Consider the following 23,562-nt stretch of genomic DNA (forward strand, 5'->3'; position numbering starts at 1 on the left):
CATAATTGTCATGGAGATTGCTCTGTAGTGCTCTACTAAACCAGGAGATGCTAGACATTGAATTTAGTGTCTAATACACAATCATCTTAAGGCCCCTTGGTAAATCTCCAACCTATGGTGAGAAGGCTATTGGTATTGGACATAAACCGATGTGGCCCTTGGCATTGTGGTCTACTGGGAAAAGGACTAGATTTGGAGTCAGAAAACTGAGTTCAATTTCTGGTACTCCTTCTTACCGCTTTTTTGATCTTAGGGAAATCCCAGACCAATTTTAACATTTATAAATTGAGAGCACTATATGAGATGACCTGTAAAAGGTTCATTGTATTGTGAGTTCCTCAGGGCAGGGACTGTCTTTTGCCTTTCTTTCTATCTCCAGCCCTGAGTATAATGCCTAACACACAATAGGTGTTTAATAAATGTTTATTGACTGACTAACTCTAAGATCTCTTCTATCTCTAAATCTTATGATCTTTTGATTCTGAGATGCACCCTTCCAACCCTGGCCTATGAAGGAGACCTTGGGAAAAAAAAGCAGATTGGTTCAGACTCTTTCTGGGATCTGATCCTGGGGCCTAATATAATTTATCTATACTACAGCTTTTCCACGTCCAGAACCTGACTCCCTAGAGCTTGGAATTGGACCAAACTCCTAGAGTTGTGGAGAGGTGGAAGGGTAAGGATTGGGGCAGTCTATGGCACCTCTTGGCAGTCCCACTGGTGGTTTTCATTTCCAAATGTGCTGTAACACAAATTGTAGAAGTCATCTGTAAAGTTGGAAGCCCCAAGCTATCACTGCCACTATCTTGGGCTATGCCCTAAGAAGTCAAAGGGCATCAATAGACAATACCTGTCAAAGTGGATGGTTACATAGGCTATATCTTTCTAATCCTGTTATTTTATATGCCCAGGGATATCCTTTAGATACCTTTTTGTGTGTACAAAGCAATAGCCTCAATTTTTAAAGTTTTCATTAATATATTTTGTTTTTATGTCACACTTTTGATTCTCTCTTACCCTCTCACTTACTCTGCTTATCCCTTGTAACAAAGATTTAAAAACAAAGACAGGAAAACAGTTCAGCAAAACTAACCTATACATCAATTGAATTTGAAAGTATATCCAAGGTTCCATTGAAGCCCACTTCTGCAAAGAAAGGAAGGAGGAGAATTTTTTAAAACTCTTCTTCAAAGCCAGGGCCATTCATTATAATTACAAAGTGTTCAGTTTTGGGGAACTTTTTGTTGTTTGTTCTTTCCATTTACATTGTTATTGTCATTGTGTATATTGTTTTCCTGGTTCTGTTTAGCTCGCTGTGCATCAATTCACATAAGTCTTCTCAAGTTTCTCTGAATTTTTCATAACTATTACTTCTGATGAAGCAGTAATATTTCATTAAATTCATGTATCACAGTTTGTTTTATTATTCCCCAAATTGGTGAGCATTTATTTTGTTTCCAGTTCTTTGTTGCCACAAAAAGTGCTTCTGTGAATATGTTGATATCCATGGGGACTTTCTTCAACCTCCATTGGATATATATGGATAAGATTAAGCCCAATGACCCACTTCATTTATCCCTTAACCCACTTAATGGAATGACCCCCAATAAGATCAGTGTAATCTGTGGCAGAAACCCCACCCTTTGAGATGAGATCAATCGAGACCATAGGAGCTAGCAGTCTTGTATTGCAAAGTGAGGAATCAGAAACAAGAGATGTGGGGTCAGGGCGGAGCCTCATGAGAGAAGGATGTGGGGTTGGAGAACACCTGGCAGAGTCAAGTTGGAGCCTGTCTCAGTAATCAGGCAGGCAACTCAGAGTGAGGGTATACAGTGTCAAGAACATAGCTATGGGTCAGAACAAGTGGGTAAGCCAAAGTCAAAGGGCACACAGGAAGAGCAAAGTTCAGAGCAGAAAGCAGGCCAGAATGGTATCAGGTGAACAGACAGGAACCAGGAGGACATAGGCATCAGATGGCTAAGCAAGGCTAATGATCAAAAGTCCAAGGTGACCATCAGTAGATAGTTGGAGCTCAAGGGTAAAAGAAGCCATGCAATCAGTGAGAAATGCTGGAGCCAATACCAAGGGCCTTGTGTACAGAGATGGCTTTTAACATAGGCCCAGAGCTTTTTGATGGCACTGGCTGAGAAAAGAAACTATGGAAGCAAGGTGAACCTGGGCTCTTCAGAGCATGTGACTGAGGTGAAGGGTGGGGTGGGGCTGGAGCACAGTGGCAACTTCTAGAAGGGAGGTCCTAATACTCACTTAGCCCAGAGAATTGACTTCTATGTGGGAGACAAGGGACCACCTACTGGGATTTGGTATCCCCTCCATGAGCTAACTTTGGAAGTCACACTCTTAGTGGCCAACAATTGAGCTGACTGACCCACACATGAGCATCAGAGTAGAAAGCACGTTAGGTTTAGAGTTCGATTACCTGGAGCTTCATCTTGAATCTTCTACTTGATACCTGTCAGACTCTGGGAAAGTCATCTAGCCTCTCTGGGCCTCAGTTTCCTCTTTTCTAAAATGAAAGTTTGTACTAGATGGCCTCAAGCATCTATCCTAGCTCTAAATCCAATGATTCCATGCCTCTTGTCTCTTGGCAGGATTCTGCAGTATCTCTTCAACAATACCTGGCTGGACACCTTCACTAGAGCAGTGTTTGTGGAGTTCACCATCTATAATGCTAATGTGAACCTCTTCTGTATTGTGACTCTGACTTTTGAAACAAACGCTGTAGGTGAGAAATGTCTGCTGAGTCTCCTGTTGTACAAGAAACATTGTACACACTGAGTAAACTGGACTTCCCTAAATCCTGGATGGCCTAGTCCCTGGATTAGAGTCTCTGAGACTGTGTGGCAGAAACATGGGTCCCTGCTATAGTAGTCTGAAGATCAGGGCTCTGGGGGGTGAAGGTGGATTAGGAGGCTGAGAATAGGGAAGTGAATCTTACGACACCCTTCAGATGTATCAGGTATGTCTGGAAGGGACCTTAGAAACTACATAGCTCAAACCCTTTATCTTTCAGAGGTGGAAACTAAGGACAAAAAGGGGGAAGCAACTTGCCCAAGGCTATACACCAAGCTAGCCACAGAGTTAGAACTAGAACCTAGAACCTAGGTCTCCTAATTTGCAGTTGAAGTTCCCTTTGCACTCTGTTCCAATGCCTCCGAGCCAGTGACTAGCTAGGCTCACCTATCTTAGAGAGGATGGATTAATGGAGGGAGGTCCTTGTTTCCCACCTGATCTCACCTTGTTACCTGTGCCCTTCATTTTGGTCTGCTAAGGGATTGTGCGTCCTGTCTCCTATTTTATGTTAATGGTGAGGGAACTCGATTGCAATTTAGAAACAACTTCCTATTCACCTCTTCCTCTTTCATTTGTGCAGCCATTCATCATGAAGTGCCTATTACATTCTGTAAATTTGGATAGATGACTCCAGAACATTAATAACACCTAGAGGGCATTGAAATTAAGAAGGTGTTTGTATCCACTATCCAACTGGCCAATCTCTGCAACAATTGCCGTCTTGTCTTTCTCCCTCTCTATGGGTCCCTCCTCTAGTTTCTGCCCCTGGGCTCTTCTAGTGGAATTCCCTCAGCCCCCTTAATGTCTGGACTTGTGGGAACTTTTAAAATTTCTTTCTGTGGCCCAACACATTTCTTAGATAGAAAATCAGTTTGATGAAGTGGAAAGTATCTGAAGGATCTGAAGTAGAAAATCTGGGATTAAATCCTATACTTCTTATATGGCCTTGGGCAAATTAGCTGGGTCTCAGTTTCTTCATCTGTCAAATGAGGATGAAAATAATACTCATACTACTTACCTCATGGCTGTGAGAAAAGTATTTCATAAACCTTAAAGTTCTATAGATATGTGAATTGTTAATATTATAGATTATAAATACCATGAGGGCAGGTACCATGTTATATGTGGCTTAGCTCTCGAAAGTTCGGTGTTTATACAGATTGGTTCCAATCTTAAGGACTGACCCTAAAAGAGTCCTTCCTTTCTGCCCCTACACCTCCCTTTTCTCCCTTCTCCTGTCCTCTCCTCCCCTTCTTCTTCTCCTCTCCCTACCTCTCCTCTGTTCCCTCCTGTCCCCTCCCCTCTTCTCTTATGAACCTAGAGTTCAGACTGAGACATCTCATGGTCCTTTCCGAGACCGAAGGACAAACTACCACCACCACACAATCTCAGAATATAGTTCATGTCTAAGTGTCCAAAGATGAGGGTGAAAAATTTCCCCCAGATGCCGTGCAAGTATGAAAGGTTATAATGCATATATCACATAAAGGTCAGCCTTTTTTTTTAATCCCACAGAAAATGCAGAAGATGCGAAGGACTTGCCAGAGCTTATAAACAATGCAGAAAGCTCATAAATCCAAAATAGTTTATAAACTATCAATATAAATCTTCGTCCTCTGCACTGTTCCACAGGGTCTTAAAGTCCTTTATATTCAGTGTCAGCCTGTGGTTTGTACTGTCCTTGGAAAGAAACTGAGCTTGAAACTACTAGACAGATAACACCCTGACATTCCAGTGAGTCCCTCTTTAACCCCACAGAGACATATCCATATTCAACCCCACAGAGACATAGCCTTATAACACCAACCGATTACTCTTGAGGGAAGCTCCAGGCACTAAGACTGCCTCAGAGTCCTTTAGACCTCTCAACAAAGTTGCACATGTTCACATCCTTCACAGAGAGAAGCTTTCAAAAGTCCCAAATAAAAGCTCATATTCAAATTGACTAGGGAATTCCCTTGACTCTACATTTACTGTACCTAAACTTTGTATCCATCCTAGCACCTATCATGGTGCTCCAAAAACAGTAAGGGCTTAATAAATGGTAAATTCAATTCAGCAAGGATTAAATACACACTATTGTAGGTTTCTAAGGACACAAAGACAAAAAAGAAATAGTCCCTGCCCTCAGAAGAGCTTCTATTTGTTAGGAAAAAAGGATGGAAGGGAGGAAGGAAAGATGGAAGGAAAGATGGGGGAGGGGAGAAGAGAAGTGGGGAAGGCAGGTTTAATGAATACACCCTAGAGAACTGGGGCTTTTTTTAGTCAAAAGGAGAAGTAAAGTGGGGTTGCTGTGTGTTAATAGGATGTTCTCCCTCTACCCCATCTAATTTTTTCAGGGGCTTTCCTTCCACAAGCAGAACTGCAAAGTATCCGACTTTATCCCCTCACCAATGGTTTACATGTCTTTGTTGTAGCCGCTGAAGCTATCTACTTCCTCTTCCTAGCCTATTATATGGGCATTCAGGTAAGATTGGGCACATACTATGCAAAGAGGCCTGAAGCTAAAACAGCCCAGAGTGAAGGGCAGGGTGTCCAGTATCCTGGCAAGAAAGGCTGGCAGGGGTAAGCAAACCTGACATCTCTTTGTGGGTTCTTAGAAACACTAAGGAAGGGGAGGGAAGAAAGGGGTCTCATGGTAAAAGAAGCTCATCCATCACTTTCCTCTAGAATTGAGCATGTTAATGGACTCAGTAGGGTTGGTCCAAGACAGATTTGGTGCCAGCTCCTAACTCCCATCATAACCTGCCCTCCCTACTCTAACTTCCAGTAACCATTGTCTTTACTTATCCTTAGAGCTTCTCAGAGCCTCCTGTTGCTACCACCTTTCCAAGTCTACCTTCCTGGAGTAACTCCTTGAGCTCCTGAACTTTCCTGGACTCCTTTTACCCATCTCAGGACTTCTTCATTTATGACCACTGGTCTCTACCAATCTAACAAACTGGTCCAGATAATATCAGAATGGCATTAGGGAAAGAACTCAGGACTTTAAATCATAAAACTTGATTTTAAGACCTGGTTCTGAAGCTCTCTAGCTGAATGAACTTAGACTAGTCACAACATCTCTGAGTCTCAGTTTCCACATATGTAAAATGGATAAAATGGACCTGTAATTTCATTGGTATAGAGAACTTCCAGATGAGAAAACCCCTTCTATCACTTCCTTCTCTGGTACTGAAGTAGTCTTGGAGAGTTACCCAGAGCACTGAGAACTTAAATGATTTATCCACAATCACACAGGCAGTATGTGTCAGAGATGAAACTATATAAGTTGTCTTCTTGACTTCAAGGAAAGCTCTCCATCCACTCTGCTTCTCATGTAAAATAGGAATAGTAAGACTAACACCTACCTCACAAAGTTGTCTTGCTTTGTAAGCCTTAGGGAGCTATGGAAATGGAGCTTACGTGGAATCATAGAATTGTAGAGTTGGAAGGGACCTCAGAGTTCATCTGATCAAACCTATAACTGCAGCAGTAATACCCTCTACAAGATGTCAAACAAAATGTTTAACTACTTGAGCACCATTGTGAGGGCAAATTCAATGGCTATAGATAGATAGTGTTAAAAATGATTTCTCTTGGTAATCTGTGTCTTGCAGACTCAGAGTTCCATCCTGCCAGTCTTCTGTCCAAAGTTGTTCAGAAGGACATCTCTGATAATGAGATTGCATTGAATCTTCTTATCTTGGTCAAACTCCAACTCAGGCCTAAATTGATTTTATCCTACTCAAGTTTGGGTGGAGACAGTTTCCCAAAACTGGGGGTGGTATTTCCTTTGATGACCCCTGTGGACTAAGTCATCTAAAGCATGTACTCAAGACCTCATCTTAATATGACCTAGCTCCTAGTGTGTCGACCAATCACAGTTGATTGGCACCCCTTTGGAACACCTACTCTTGGAAGGACATATAAGGCTGTACCCCTAAATCCCAAACTGAGCCAGTTTTGAACTGGTCCCCTTAGGAGGCCCAGTTTGGGACTGAATTCCCATGCAATGCACGTCAAATCAGCTTGAGAGAAATTAAACTATAGAACGTGCACCATAATTTCATTGTCTCTTTCTTAGATAATAAATTGGGGTTCATAGGGCTTGGGGTTCACATTAAGTAGGTAGAATAAACATGTATTAAGCACATGCATCAGGCCCTGTGCTAAGCATAGAGGATATAATAGAAACAAATCAGACAGTCCCTATTCTCAGGGTCACAAAGAATCAGACAGGACTGAATGATTGAACAATTAGGATGTAAACAGGGACTATATCACTTGCTTATATTTGAATCTCCAGTGCTTAAAGGCACAGTGCCTGGCACAAAAGTAAGCATTTAGCAAATATTCATTCTGTCTGTAACTCTCTCTCTCTCTCTTTCTCTTTCTCTCTCTGTCCATCTCTCTTCCCATTCATCCATCTATCCATCATCTATCTAGTTATAATTTGCCTTCTTTAAGAAATACATGGTATCTGAATCCTCTCTTATGTTCGTGACATGGTTTTTCTTTTCTTATTTTATATTTAAGTTTATAATGTTACTTTTTCTTTTCCTACATATTTAAATTTTAGTATTTGTCTAAAATTAAAAAATTAAAAAAAGTACACTATGATCTTGATTATTATTCTTTGGAATGTTACTTCTGTCTTTCTTTTTGAAGCATATTGTATTTTTCCTTATTGTTGTCATGCTGAAATTTAACTTTGTGTCCAAGAGAGTTGAGTCTTCTTGAGTTTTTTTTTTCCTCATTGTGGTCTTATAGATTCTATTTGTATTTGTCACTTTTTAAAAAATTTTGGAAATTTTCTTGAATGACTACTTGGAATATAATGTTTGGGTTCTTTTATTTTTTTTATAAACTTAGTAATCAACAAACTCCAATATTCAAAACAGAACAAAAAAGAGGTTTGCATAGACAATCACAAGCTTTTTTGATGTACCATTTTTAAAGTGTATATCAAATTTAACAGTTTTTTTCCTACATTTTCTGGGATGTCAGTAATACTGAGGTTATGTGCCTCAATTTATTCTCCAGGTCTGTCACTTCAAACTGAATATTTTCCAGTTCTTTCAATAATGCAGTCATTTTCTGAAGGTGCTTTTCCAGTTAGTCTGCACTGACTGCAATTTTGTTTTCTTCTGTAGTACATCTGGTTGTTTCTATCGATTTTTTCAGGTGTCCTATTACATACTCTATATTGCTCATTTTTCTTCTTTAGTTCTTTCCATTCCTCCCATTTCTCTCTTTATTTATTTTTGCATCACTTAATTCTAGCTATCATGCTGAAAAGACTTCAGATCCCTCCTCCTACCTTGGTACTTCTCTGCTGCTATAGCATCCTCTGTCTACTTATTAATGGTATGGCCTTGGACAATTTATTTAATCTCTCTGAGCCTCTCTTTCTTCTCACTATAAAATGAGAGGACTGGCCTGGTTTGTCTAGGGTCCTTTCTAGCTCTATTCTAAGTTCCCTTCAGGGTCTGAAGTTCTATGATTCTGTAAAGTCCTCCTAGGTTTTAATATTGCTAAAGATTTTAACTCAGTTGGAAGCCAGTTTCTTGGCTAGGAATGCTGGAAATTGGTTTCCCTTTGGCCTAATCTAGCTCATTCCTCATGCCAAATCACATTCTATTTTTTCATCCTCTCCTCAGTCCCTTTGGGAAGGTGAAGTTATGTTTCTTCAGGATGTAAAGATTATTGTTTTGTTTTTTTTCCCCTGGAAAAGATGGGCATGGCTCAGAATTGGAGGAATATCCATTCTGTCTCAGGGCCTTGCATACACAGGGAGGACCCAGATGCCCTTAAATGTAATGTTCTAATTACACAGCCCTAAGCCTAACTTATGTGGACAGTGGCATGGTACTATCTGACTGCATTTTTAATGAGGCACTAGCCTCTTGTGGCAGCAGCCTCATCCATAATGGGGTCCTAGCTTTATCTTGGAAGTCCAGGGAATATCTTAGCCTTCTGGTCCTACTCTTTAGCTTCCCATGGACCACAAACTTTTCTCCTATAATTAATGTCTGGGACAGTATCCCAGAGTTGGGGGGAAATCCTATCCCAATCTTGTAGGCCTAAGAGGCATTAGGTTGGTCTGAATTGCGGATTGCCAGAAATGTATGTACAGTATTGAAGGATCCACAAGATCAGGTGGAAATCAGGAGCCTCACAATCCATTCCTACTAGTCTTGAGAATGGCAGGCCATTCAGCACTACTGGTCCTTAGTCTCACCTTCCTGCACTCCCAGGTATGCTGTGGGCCCACACTGATAAAGCGTATGACAACTCTGACCCAGAGCTAAGCCAGCTTGCTGCCATTAATTGTTCATTCCTGTTATAGTCTCACTGGAGGATAATTTATTCATGAGGGCAGCATCACCTAGTTCAGATTTTTTGGACAATCTCAACTGAGATTGCTCATGTTCCAAAAATCCCCTTTGTCCCCCGGGATTTCATGATTCCTAAAGGGCAGGAATGAATAGTCTTTGGGTTCCAAGAGAAGGCATCCTGAGCTTTTGGAGCAGACATATTGGGGCCCTGCTATACTTCAGGCACAAACTCTTTGTCTTACAGGGTCTGCTCATGAAGAGTCAGAAATGGAGCTATTTCCGAAGTAAATGGAACCTGTTAGAACTAGCCATCATCCTTATCAGCTGGAGTGCTCTATCAGTGTTTGTGAAGAGGACTATCTTGGGGGCCAGAGATGTCAAGTACTACTTGACCCACAAGGACAAGTAATGATAGCTCCATCTCTTAGTAATCCTCTCTCTAATCCCCTCTGCTCTCCAAATTCCCCATTAGAGGGCCAGATCCCTAGAAGTGCCTACTACTTCTCCCCTCAGAGTTCTAAGGGTAACTCTGAGGGGTTGGGGGTTTCTAGTTCCCAGTGATGTGCTCTCAATTGACTAACTCAATTGGAATAATGTTTATTAATGTGGTATAGTAAAAAAAAAAAGGATGGTACAAAAACAAAAGTCTGGGGCATATTCTTTTGCACACAAATCCTTGGGAAGAGGAGAGGTTCAATCATAATGGACTTTCTGTGCTTAGATTCATTAGGGTAGGGATACAAAATTCAAAAAGGCAAATTTAGGCTGAATATCAGTAAAACTTCCTTAATAATTAGAATTTTGTAAAAGTAGAATGGGCTGCCTCAAGAGATACATTTTAGTGGAGATCTTCAAGCAGACACTAGATGACCCTAGATGACCACTTGGCTATATCCTACTGAGGATTTCTTTTATGTGGGGATTGAACTAAAATGGCCTTTAAGATCCCTTGCAATTCTCAAAATCTATTATTCTGTGGTATGTTCTAAGATGCCTTCCAACTTTGATATTCTCTAAGTCTTTGATTCAAATGGGATATTCATGATAATGTTGCTGTTGGTAATGGTTGATACAAAAATCTAAAGTACAGGATTATGGATTCAGAACTGGAAGGGACCTCAGGGGCTCATTTTACAGATGAGGAAACTGAAGCCCAGTGAAATTAAATTATTTGCCCAAGGTCACAAAGATAGTAAGTGACAGAAGCAGGATTTGAACCCAAGTCTTTAACTCTCAGGCCAATATGTTTTCCATCACATCACACTGCTTCTATAGCAGTTGACAGTAGCTGATATTTGTGTCAACATATTTGCAACTAAGAATTTGTTGCCTTCTGTAGTACTGAGAAAGCAGGCACTCAAATAGGAAGCAATTAACGCATGTTTGTTGACTGACTGGATACAAAGCTTTGTGACCAAAGGATGAAAATTAAGCCTTATCTCTGAAATGACTCTCATTGATAGTGTTGCCATTTACAGGGAATAATACATCAGTAGAAAAGGCCTGGGAAGTTGGAGTCTGTGCCCAGCTTGTGTCTTGTTTTGTTCTTGGTTCAGTGAGCTAGGACTCTCCGGGCTGATGAGAAAAGGGGAGATAAGGCCAATTCCACTGTGACCAAAAAACAATCAGAAGACTAAAAGGATTATTATAAATTGGTAGTGAACGCAGTTGATTGTAGGACTTCCTCTAGCAGTGTTCGGTAACTTGAGAGCAAGAACAAAGAAGGCAGATGGTGGGGGTGACCCAGGACTGAGGACTGGCAAGACAGGAACAATAGGACAAGGGAACAATGGATGCAAGAATTTAGTTGAAAATGTTCAACTATGGGGTCAAGACTGTGAAGGTAAGTTAAGTAAGGTCAGGAGAGGCGTGATGGATTTAGAGAATAGAGACAAAGTGGCTGGAGGCTGTGGTCAGATGAAGAGTATAGTTAGGAGGAAAAGGCCGAGAGAAGAAAGGTATTGAAAGATGGGAGAAGACGATCAGAAAGAGGAATTGAATAGTTTAAAGTCCTGGAGTTTGGCCAGTATGTGTAATACCAATTAGAGTGAAAACTCTTTGAAGGCAGGCTCTATCTTCCTTTTGTATTTGCATACCCAGCACCTCGCAGTGTCTGGCACCTAGTAGGTTCTCAATAAATGTTTGATGGTTGATTAATTAATGCAAGTATAAGTGGAGGATATGGTTCTCCCCCTCCCCCCCAAACTTGATGAAGTCACACAAAGCAAAGAGTAGAGCAAAGAGGTATGAAAGTATTCATGAGTTTAGCAGCTGTTAATGTGTGATGGTCTTTTTACAAAAAGTGAAAACGTTTCTCTGAGTGAATCAAAAGGAGCAATATGATTGGCTGGGGCTAAAAGTGGGTCAGGACCCTGGGGCCTTTAAATAGCTAATCCCTGGAAAGGGTCTGCCAGATTAAGTGACTGTTACTGATTGTTGCCCTCCGGGCAAGATTTCTGTGTGGGTAGGGGAAGGTGATTTTCCCTTTTAGCCTTCATCAGCCACAGCATCTGGCAGTAGACTGCACTGGAGACACCCCATCTCACAGTGGGAGAATCAGCTGTAGAGAGTTTGAGGCAGGGGTTAGGCATAGTTGAGGCAGTAGAGACACACTGATAGACTCAGATACAAAGAAGCAGTCACTGGAGGTAGGAGAAGCAGCTTTGAGGAGTGGGACCTCTGATAGAAAAAAAAAAAAAGCTGGTTATGACCTCAAAAGAGAGGTATTTCTAGCAATAAAGAATCAAGCAATGAAGAACAGATTCTGGGAGCCCAGCCTAGCCATTCAGCCAGCAGAGATGCTGTGCCCAGGAGAGAGCTTTGTGAGGACACCACTAGGAGAGAAAGGACTTCTCGGCTCTGAAGGACAAGCATAGTGAAAAGCCTTGATGCCCTCCCTAGATGAGTGCCTCACTACCATGGTACTGTGTGTATGCATTCTTCCTGTGGATGTTATGTGTATTAGTGAGAAAGCTTGCCCCAGGTTTATAGGAGAAATGCTTTGTGGTTACTGTTCTTACTAAGCTATCTTAGAAAATCCCTTTGCTAAGAGCTAACTGTTTCTACTGGCTTATTATTAGAATACAAGTAGAGACTTGGGGCAGCAAGGTGCTGCAGTGGATAGAGCACAGGGCCTGGAGTCAAGAGGACATGAGTTCAAATTCAGCCTCAGATACTTATTAGCTGTGTGACCCTAGGCAAGTCACTTTACCCTGTTTGCCCCAGTTCCTCTCTGTAAAATGAGCTGGGGAAGGAGATGGCAAACCACTCCAGTATCTTTGCCAAGAAAACCCCAAATGGGGTCATAAAGAGTTGGACATGACTGAACAATAAGTCATTGTGTACCTTATTTTTTTGGTTCTACTTATTCTACTCTGCACTAACTTATACAAATCTCCCCATGTTTCTCTAAGTGTCTCATAACCAACATTTCTTACTACACAAGAACATTCCATTAGTTTTACATATGACAGCTTTTTCTGGACATTTCCATATCCCTGAGTGGGTACCCATTCAGTTTCCAGCTCTTTTTTTCTGCCTCTGGCATCCTTGAGCTGTATGACTAATAGTGAAATGGCTGAGTCAATGAGTATGTGCATATAGCTTAGTCACTTTTCTTCATAATTCCAAATTAGAATACTCGTTTACAACTTCATCAATAAAATTTTTCAAATTTTTAACTAAACCTCATCAATATCTACACTTTTTACCAAACAAATATTTCTAGTTCCATTTGCCTTCAGGATGGGTCCAGCAAACTCAGTCCGCATTAATTAATTCAATCTACCTGGCATGTTGCTGAGGAGTGGGCATTTACAAAGTTATATTAAAGAACTGTAGAATCTCAGAGTTAGAGGGGCCCTTAGAAAGGCCAACCAGTTCAATATGCACCTTCCCAGGAATCCTCTCCACAACTTTTCAAGCATCAAGCATGAAGGTTAATTAAGCTCAGTCTTCAAAACAATTATCATAGTCTCGTAGCTCAGCTATCTACCCAGAGTCATGCCCTCTAGCCATAGTAAGGAAGGAAGGAAGGAAACAAGCATTTATTAAGCACCTACTGCATGCCAGGCCAATGCTAAATTCTTTACAAATATCTCATTTGAACCTCATGATAACCCTGGGAAGTAGAAACTGATGCAGATAGAGGTTAAGTGACTTGCTCAAGGTTACACAGCTTAAGTGTCTAAGGCCCAATTTGAACTGGAGTCTTCCTGACTCCAGGCCCAGTGCTCTATCCACTGTGTCACCTACCAACTGCCTGACATCAGCTACACAGGATGGAGATAGAAGGGACTGAGCCTCTGAGCCCCTTTGCTCTTGGCCTTCTAACCAGGGCTCCCCCTTTGTTCCTCTAGGGCTGTCAGCTTTGGAGAAACAGCTAGTGCAGATGCAGTTCTGGGTTACCTGATTGCAGTCCTGGTGCTCCTGTCCACTGTGAAATTGTGGCTTCTGCTCAGGCTGAACCCCAAGCTAAATGTGCTCACCTCTACCCTGCGCAGAGCCTGGGGGGACATCTCTGGATTCATCATTGTGATTGCTATCATGTTCCTAGCCTACTCAATAGCCGTGAGTATATTCCCCCAAAAGAGTCTGATCTCCCCAACAGACCTGTGAATTCTATGAATATCCCCTGTCAGGGTTCATTGCTAGGGCCAAGAGAAGCTATGCACAAGAAGCAGAGGAGCTGGTCAGTGCTGAAAGCAAAGGGCTCTTTGATTTAGTGTAATTAAGGCCTAAAACGGAGCGCCCAGTGACTGAACTGGAGACACTGGAGACATAAGGGAGCAGGAGGCAGAGACCAAGGAAAGGTATAAGGGTAGCTCACTGACGCCTCACACTGGAACTGGAACCAGCACCTCCAGTGCAAGGACTAGGAAGGGATACAGCCAAGGATATTACTAGGAAGCCTCATCAACCAATCCCTTCTGCCTTCACCCTTCTCTTGACCCTCAGGTATTTGAAATCTTCTATCATAGGCTTTTTGTTGTTGTTTAGTCATTTTTCAGTCATGTCTGGCTTTTTGTGACTCCTTTTGGGGTTTTCTTGATGAAGATCCTAAAGTGGTTTGCCATTTCCTTCTCCAGTTCATTTTATAGATGAGGAAACTGAGGCAAACAAGGTTAAGTGACTTACTGGTGTCATACAGCTCATGATAGTCTTGAAGCCATGGCAGGAAGCAGGAGCCCAAAATGATCTTGGACTCCTAAATCTTTGCTTCAAGGCAGCTCACTTAGATCAAGGGTGATGGCAGCTCCTAGAGAATGCAGGTGTTTTAGTGGGAGGGAAGGGGTCCTGCTCAGGTGAGTCTGATTGATTTCCCACCCCTTGGGTCACAGGCAAAGGAACATTGATCATCTAGGAAATTGGAAGTTTCTAGTCTAGAATTCTAGCCTAGCAGCTAGGTGGCACAGTGGATAAAGCACAGGGCTTGGAGTCAGGAAAACTTAAGTTCAAATCCAGCCTCAGACACTTACTAGCTATATGACCCCAGACAAGTCACTTAACCTTGTTTGCCTCAGTTTCCTCATCTATAAAATGAACTGGAGAAGGAAATGGCAAACCACTCCAACATCTTTGCCATGAAAACCCCAAATGGGGTCACAAAGAGTTGGACGTGGCTGAAATGACTAAACAACAACAAAAAGCCTAGATTAGAAGATTTCAAATATGTGAGGTTCAAGAGAAGGTTGAAGGCAGAAGAGATTGGTTGATGAGACATGACTAGGGAATAGATGGGCCTGTTGAAAAGGAGAGACTAACAAAAAATCAGAGTTTTTTCCAAACTATTACACTCCCTCTATACAGGGTCTTGGAAAGCTGTGTCTCCTTCCTCACAGAGGCTAGGAAATCTATGAATGTTTCCATCTTTACAAGCCTAAGAAACCCAAGAATAAAGATAGTTCTCCCAGTGGTGGGACAATAATATTAATGACTCCTAATTTTATATGCACTTAAAGGTTTTTAAAGTGTCATCCTCACAGCAGACCTGTGAGGTAGAGAATGGAAGGGATGATGAGTCCAGGATAGGTGGAAACTATTATTTTCTAACTAGGCTGTTAGATTAATTCAATATAACTCCAATGACATCCTTCAAGAGAGATAACCTATTAAATAGACCACTATTCCAAGGTCTAAGAGCAAAACAAAGGGAAAAGGCATTAGCTCATGGAGCAAGTCCATGAGGTTTTATTTTACCTGCCCAATTTAATTCAATAAATATTTATTAAGTACCTACTAAGTACAAGGAACTGTTCTAAGTGGACTGACTATATCCTGAGATGTAACAATGACCACCTTGGTAGCTAGTATCCAAATATGCTTCCTACTCTCCAGGAAACTTTCTTTTTTAAATTTAATTTTAAAAAATTTGTTCTCAATTACATGTGAAAATAATTTTTAATGTTTGATTTTTTTTTTTAACAAGGCAGTTGGGATTAAATGACTTGCCCAGAGTCACACTGCTAGTGTCAAGTGTCTGAGGCCAGATATGAACTCAGGTCTTCCTGACTCCAAGGCCAGTGTTTTATCCACTGTGACACCTAGCTATCCCAACATTCATTTTTTAAAATTTTGAGTTCCAGGGCAGCTAGGTGGCACAGTAGATAAGAGAAAGGGATCCTAGAGTCAGAAGGACCTGAGTCCAAATCCGACCTTAGACACTTATTAGCTGGGTGATCCTGGGCAAGTCACTTAACCCTGGTTGCCTCCAAAACAAAAAAAAAGGGGAAAAAAAGAAAAAAAAAACTGAGTTCTAAATTCTCTCCCTCACTCCCTTTTCTTCCCCCTCCTCGAGAAGTCTAGTAATTTACTATAGATTATACATGTGCTGTCATGCAAAACATATTCAGGATACTTTCAATTCAACAGACTGTGAATGTCATCAGAAACTCTGATTCAAATCCAGCCTCAGACACTTATTAGCTATGTGAACCTGGACAAGTCACTTTACCTCTGCCTCAGTTTCCTGAATTGTAAATTTGTGGTCTGGATCAAATGAGATCATATTTGTAAATCAATTAGCATAACACCTTACACATAGAAGGTGCTTAATGTTTGTTTCCTTACCTCCGTTGAGGAATTTCTGAAATGTGTGTTCACTCCAGCCTGTTCCACTTATCCTAATATGAAAGATTGTGGACCATTTTTTTCAGCATTCGCAAAGCACTCTGGTTGCTTTGCAAAGCAGATGCAAAGGTTGGGCTGTGCAAAGGAAGTAGCAAATGCAATAAACATAGGAGCCATTCAATTAATGTTTATTGAATGAATCAATCAACTGAATAATACCTTGTATTCAAATCCTACCTCAGCTGCTTCCTACCTGTGTTACTCTGGGCAAGTGGCTTAGCCCTTCAGGGCCACAGTTCCTCATTCATGAAATGAGAGAGAGGCTTGCTCTAGAACTAATGATCACAGGATTTAGAGTTGGCAAAGACTTTAAATGTTATCTAGTCTTTCTCCCCAACTTTACCAGTGAGAAAAGTGAGGCCCAGTGAGCTGTCCAAGATCACATAGCATGCTGAAGCAAGATTTAAATACAGATCTTAGTCAATGATTCATTCATTCAGTAAACATTGACTGAGTACCTATTGTGACCTCCTTGTGGACTGGGATCTTATGTTTGTCTTTCTTTGTATCCCCAGCCCTTTGTATAGTGCCTACCACATAGTATGCACTTACTAAATACTGACTGACTTGCTATATTTATTGCTCATAGCAAGCCTGGCTTTGAGCTCAGGTTGCCTGGTTCAAACCCCACTATTCCTTCTCCTGTGTCATGGCTAGCTTCCTTTCCACCATGGCTAGATGATATCTAATTTGAATGACAGACAGTGAACTAGCATGCTGCAAGGGAACAGGATCCTTCTTGGTTAACACCACTCATCTTTTACCTGACGGTAATACATAAGTTCCCTTTCTTCGGCAGACAAACTTGATATTTGGCTGGAAGCTTCGTTCCTACAAAACCCTTTTTGATGCAGCAGAAACAATGGTCAGCCTGCAACTGGGGATCTTCAACTATGAAGAGGTAACCATAGCTGTTGTCCCCTTGGTTTCTTTCCCAGAGGAAGGCAGAAAGGGTTAAAGGACGTGGTACAATAGGAAGCACATGCTACTCAAGGGTGTTTCATCATCTGTGTCCCAGAAAGCTGCTGGGTCATTGTGCAGAGGGCATGACATGCTTGGCAAAGATGGCAGAGCAAGCCCAGCTAGACTGAGAGACTTGTACATTGATTATGATAGAGTATCTCAGTGGTACACTGGGCAGAGAAGTCAGAGGTCAGATGTTCAGGTGTCCCTGTCTTTATGCACCGGAAAACACACCATTTTTGTCTGGTTCATGCAATGAGTTATTCCTGAAAACAGCCAGATTAAGCCTCCCTCCTCTTTAGGGAGCATCACCTTCCCATACCTCCCTACCCCAACCTTTGCTCCCTCATGCCTTTCTCATTTTGTTCATTCCCAGAGAAGAGGCTAAGTGAGCCTCCTCCTAGGGATTGTTCTCAGACCTGGGCAGGAAGAGGGCTATCCAACCCCCTCATTTCATGAGAAAACTGAGGCACAGAGAGAGGGAAAGACTATGACAATATTTTCCCTTTCCACTTCCCAGGTAGCAGCTGTATAGGTCATCCTGAGTAAGCACTAGCCTGCTTCCCTAAAGTTGGAGCTAGATACAGTCCTTTGGACTGCTAGGCCAGCTTTCCATTTGGGGGGACCCCTTGCAGATGGATCCAATAGCATTCACTTGGCTTCTGTTTGTTTTAGGTCTTGGATTCTAACCCTATTTTGGGCTCTTTCTTGATTGGTTCCTGCATCATTTTTATGACGTTTGTCGTGCTGAATCTGTTCATTTCTGTCATCCTTGTTGCCTTTAGTGAGGAGCAAAAATACCACCAGGTAAACTAATCTATTAGATTATGATCCATTGAATTGTAAGCTCCTTGAGGAACTGTCTTTTGCTTCTTTTTGTAACCCTAATGCTTAGCACAGTGCCTGGCACAAAGTAGGTGCCTAATAAATATTGATTGATTGATTGAATGATTAAGCTTTTTGAAGTCAACATGCAGACAAATGAGGCCCAATCCGGAGTGGTGAACAGTGTGTTATCGGGAGGACAAGTCGGCTCACTCTTGGTCTCGTCTGACTGCCTCTCCTGGCAGTGGTGCCAACCCTCTCCAGGGAAGCAGGGAACAGCCTGTTCAGGTCCATTATTTATTCTCTCCTGCAGAGATATTCTCTCCTGCTAAGAAGAGAATCATGCTCTCCATATTTGTTCCCAATATATGTTTAGAATGGCTATTTGACGAGAGGGAGCCTTTTGCTCTTGCATAAATCTACACAGAGCTTCAAGAGATAGCTAGGTAGTACGTACAACCAGAGGAAGAGGGCTAGATTTGAAGTCCAGGCAGACCTAAGTTCAAATTCCACCTTAGATATTTACTGGCTGTGTGGCCCTGGGCGAGTCACTTACTTCACTTCCCTTGTCCTCCTTTTCTTCATTTGGAAAATGGGGATAATAATAGCACCTACCTCAAAAGATTGTAGTGAGGATCAAATGAGATTCCATATGTACAGTGCTTTGCCATTTTTAAAGTGCCGTCTGAACGCTACCTATCATCATTATAATTCTGTCAGTTTGGGGAGCCTGTAGAGTCCAGCTATGAATTGTTAGAGAAGAAACAGTCATAACAAGAGCACAGCAACTGGGCCAGCCCAGGGTGACAAAATTTAGAGGGATGCTGATGACACTTTCAGGCTTTTGGCAGCATAGAAACAATTGAGCTCAATACCTAGAACAAAAGAATAATTTGGTGTCCTCTCTGCCCAGGCAGCTACTCCCCAGGTGAGCTCCCAGCAATTTCCTGAGGTCACCACCACCCCCTCCCCCAACTGAATTGAGAAAGCATTTCACGCCACTTTGGCAGGGCACATTTTGTACTGCTAACCCCAGGTACAAAAACTGCTAGTTTTGAGAGGAAATATTCCTCAGGGCCTGTGCTCACCTTTTTTTTTTAGGGAAGTAGGTTTTTAAAGTTTAATAGCTGACAAAGGTATTCATGAGAATTTGATTCTGTTTTTTTTACAATTCCCTGTATCAAGCTTTATCTCAGTATCATTGGTTGACATAGAGGTAACCTACTCCATGTTACTCCTATTTCAACTTAAAGATATTTTATTAGGCAGAATAATATTACTAGAAGGAGGAAAGTTACTCCGGAAGGAGATGGGCTAATGATACTAATCTCAGGCACAAGCTAAGGAGGCTTTTGCCAGCTTTGGTCATCCTTTCAGTCATCAACCTCTTACACTACATTGTCAAGCTGATCTTGCTGGAAAAACATTTACTAAAGTGGAACTTTTGATAAGTGTCCAGGCCCTCCTCTTCAAGTCCATGGGGAAGCAGGCCTCACTAGTAAGACAAATGCAACACAATACAAAGAGCATTTATTTAGTCTCTACTGTGCAGAGAGCACTGTGCTAAGCACCTGCGGGGAATCCAAGTTTACTTAAAACATGGTCCCTACTGTCAAGCAGGGTACCGTTTAGTAAGAGGGCTAAGACACAAAAGACAGTCAATTATAATGAGCAATATTATACCTAAGTCCATTAGAAAAGTGTAAGAAAAATTCTATGTGAAGCCTAAGAGGAAAGGTTGCTGTTACTGACCAGGAGATAAAGGAAAGCTTTGTGGGAGAGGGGGCATTGGAATTAGAAGGATCTCGATGGTTTTCAAGACCAACTCATAACCAAAAAGGTCTTTTATAACCTACCTACCCTCTGCTTGAAGACTTCACTGAGGTCAAACCCACTACCTCCCCAAGCAGCACGTTCCACTTTTGGATAGTTTTAATTGTTGGGAAATTTTTTCTGACATGAAACCTAAATCTTCCTCTCTATGGCTTCTACTCATTACTCCTGGTTCTGTTCCCTGGCTCCATGCAGAACAAGTCTATTCCTTTTCGTACTTGACAGTTATTCAAATGCTTAAAGACAGCTAGCTGTCCTGTTCCTGCTGAATGTTATTTGTAAAGCATTTAGCATAGTGCCCAGCACATAGTAGTCACTTAATAAATGCTTGTTTCCTTCCAAGCCCTTGGGTTTAATGGGGAAGAAGAAGAAGAGAGAAGTCACTAGAGATATGGAATATCATGAGCAAAGGGTGTGTTTGGGGGTCAGAGAGTTGTTCACATTGGTGGGAGCAGAGCTTGTAAGTAGGGAAATAGAATGAAGTGAAGCCAGAAAGGTAGGCTGATGCCAGGCAGGGCTTTGAATGCCAGGTAAAAGGATTCTAACCTTTACTTAAGTATCAATAGGGAGTCACTGAAAGGTTTTGACTTGACTGCATCTATGTGTAAGAAAGTACAGAATGTTTCCATTTGCCCATTATGTAAGTAAAGAGAAAATGCTAATCAGGGAAGGGAAGATCAAGAGGCTGCGTTGTTAACTGCTCAAACAGATTGTTTCTATAATGGGGTATGGTCACCAAAGGCCAGGGTTCAGGCTGTAGTTCTGAACAGTCAGAAACTCAAGCCTATTTGTTTACCTAGGAATGACCAGGCCCTCAGAAAGTGAGTCACATTTACCAAACTCAAAGGGAGCTTATTGACCAAGTAGAAACCATCTACCTATTTTTATTGGAGGGTATATCACAGGAGAACCTGGTTTTGACAATGTCATTCCTCCAGCTTACAAAGCCTCAGTATCTCCTTACTACTTCTAGAAAGAAAAAAAAAAGATAACTTCTGCTTGGCATTTAAAGACGTTCACAGTATGACTCCAGTCTCCCCTTGCAGTCTTGTTGTACATTATTACATTGATCAACCTTTCAATAAGCATTTATTAAAGCAATTACCATGTGCCAGGCTAGTTTTCGGGGATACAATTTTTTTAAAGGAGAAAGCCAAATTATTTTATTTGCAGTTCTTAGAACTCATGGCTCCATCTCCCACCTCTGTATCTTTACCCAGGCTGAAAACCCTATTGGACTTCAAGGTTCAGATTATGTACCATCACCTAGGGGAAAAAATTTCCAGATCTTTCTAATTATTAGTGCCTTTTCCCTCCTCCCTAAATTATCCTGTGTATATTTATCTGTATATATGTTCTATCATCCTACTAGAATTTAAGCTCCTTGAGGGTAGAGACAGGTAGTTTTTGTTTTTGTATTCCCAGTGCCCAACACAGTGCCTTCAGTCAGTCAATCAATCAATATTTATTAAGAGCTAGGTACTGTGCTACATGCTAGGAATATAAAAAGAAGCAGAAGACAATCCCTACCTTCAAGGAGCTTACATTTCTAATGGAGGATATAACAGGCAAATAAATATGTACAAACACACTCTATACAAGATAAAAAAAAAAAGAACTAATTTAAAGAGTCAAGACACTAGAATTAAGAGAGGTTGGGAAAGGCTTCCTGTAGAAGATGGAATTTTAGTTGAGTTTTAGGGAAGCCAAGGAAGCCAGAAGGCATTAATGAGGAGGGAGAGCATTCTAGGCATGGGAGACATCCAGAGAAAACGTCTGGAGCTGAAGGATGGAGTGTCTTGTTCCAAGAGATGGAATGTCTTTTCAAGGAATAGACGGGAGGCTAATGTAAATGAATCTGTATGTGGCAGAGAGTAAGGTGTAAGAAGATTGAAAAGGTAGGAAGGGACTAGGTTATGAAGGGCTTTTAGCAGAGGATTTTGTATTTGATCCTAGAGGCAATAGAGAGCCACAGGAATATACTGAGTAGGGGAGAGGGGTTGTACGTGACATGGTTTGACTGGCACTTCAGTGAAATCGCTTTGGTGGATAGAGGATAGATTAGAGAAGGAAGAAACTCAAGGAAGGCAGACCCACCAGCAGGCTATTGCAATAGACCTAGTGACAAGAGCCTGCATGTGTATAGTGGCTGTATCAGAGGACAGAAGGGTGTATATTAGAGAAATCAGGCCTTGGCAACAGATTGGATAGGGGGAGTGAGAGATAGTGATGAGTTGAGGATGACTTCTAGGTTGGCAGTCTGAAGGACTGAGAGGATGGTACCACTCTTAATAGTAATAGGGAAGTTAGGAGGTGGGGAGGGTTTTGGGGGGGTGGGGTTGGTGGGGGGTGGGGGCAGCCTTTTGACTGAGTCCAAGTTTTCCAAAACAAATCCTTTTATTAAGGGAATTTGTTCTGCTAAGTTTGGATTCAGTAAAAGGGCTGCTCTTGAGGACCTAAAGGGCCACATGTGGCCTTGGGGCAACAGGTTCCCCACCCCCGGTTTAGGGGGAAAGATAACGAGTTCTGGACATGTTGAATTTAAGATACCTATTGGACATCCAGTTCAAGATGTCTGAAAAGCAGAATGAAAGACTGAAAGTCAGCAGAGAGGTTAGGATAGGATAGGTAGATTAGAGAAACATCAGCATAGAGATAGTAATTAAATCCATGGAAGCTCATGAGATCACCAAGTGAAGTATTAAATAGAGGGAGGTATGTATTTGGAATTTTAGACTTTGCTAAGTGGGACTGTTTGACAAATCTGTTTCCCCTTTTTCTCCCCTTTTTCAGCCTTCTGAGGAGGAAGAGATTGTTGATTTGCTCTTGATGAAAATCTTCAGTTTCCTTGGCATTAAATGCAAGAAGAGTGAGAATGTCATGACTTCTAGTACCAGCCAGCTTTGAACTGCCCAGGAAGATGACAGGGTTTAAACTTACTGCTGTTCTCATGGGTGGTGGTATAGACAGTGTCCAGGTACCACAAAGACTTGGGCCTATGCAGGAAATGATTTACTCATTATGAAGTCTTATGTGTTCATTTAGAATGGTAACAGGACATAGTGGAAATAACACTTAAAGACCTACTTAGATTGTGAACTCCTTTAGAGCAGAAGTGTCTTTGTAGCCTCAGAACAGCAGCTTCGTATATAGTGGGGTGCTTAATAAATGTTTGTAGACTGACTGAATACTGCCTCAGGCATTTACTAGCTGTGTGACCCATGGCAAATCACTTAACCTTTCAGAGCCTCGGTTTCCTTATCTGGAAAATGGGGATGATAATATCCATAAGCACTCATCTTACAGGGTTATTGTGAGAGTCAGATGAGATAATATATATGAAGTGTTTTGCAAACCTTAAAACTTGTATCAGTTGTTATTTCCTGTTTTTTACCATGGAAGCCCAGGAAGGAAAAATAGTGACATTGAAAAGTTCTATTTCTCTGTATTTTTTCCTATTTTTCCTGTGCTGGTTGTATTTTTTCTATTTTCTGTAACTTTATAGTAAAGTATTCAATAAAAAATGTCTGCAGTCAGAAACATGTTCCTACAGAGCAATTGTTTTATCTGGTTGATCATCCTTTAAACCTTTCTGGTCATTGTCATTTAAACATCTAGCTTCCTACAAAGCCTAGCTCAGGCTCAACCTCTCCTAGGTTTTCCCTGAAATCCCCAGTTGTTA

The 23,562-nt window shown here is 41.5% G+C and overlaps 1 protein-coding gene across 1 annotated transcript in view; it reads left to right on the top strand.

Annotated features, from left to right (window-relative positions):
• The window catches only part of PKD1L2 (polycystin 1 like 2), a 146,053-nt gene that overhangs the window by 103,291 nt on the left and 19,200 nt on the right, over positions 1-23,562 (top strand). The window contains 7 exon segments of the mRNA XM_027850359.1: positions 2,610-2,743; positions 5,151-5,278; positions 9,376-9,536; positions 13,490-13,700; positions 17,059-17,160; positions 17,898-18,029; positions 22,674-22,808. Coding sequence (XP_027706160.1) covers positions 2,610-2,743; positions 5,151-5,278; positions 9,376-9,536; positions 13,490-13,700; positions 17,059-17,160; positions 17,898-18,029; positions 22,674-22,808 — 1,003 coding nt within the window.

This window comes from Vombatus ursinus, unplaced genomic scaffold (assembly GCF_900497805.2).
Source record: "Vombatus ursinus unplaced genomic scaffold, bare-nosed wombat genome assembly UNPS02009062.1, whole genome shotgun sequence".
NCBI classification, from domain to species: Eukaryota; Metazoa; Chordata; class Mammalia; order Diprotodontia; family Vombatidae; genus Vombatus; species Vombatus ursinus.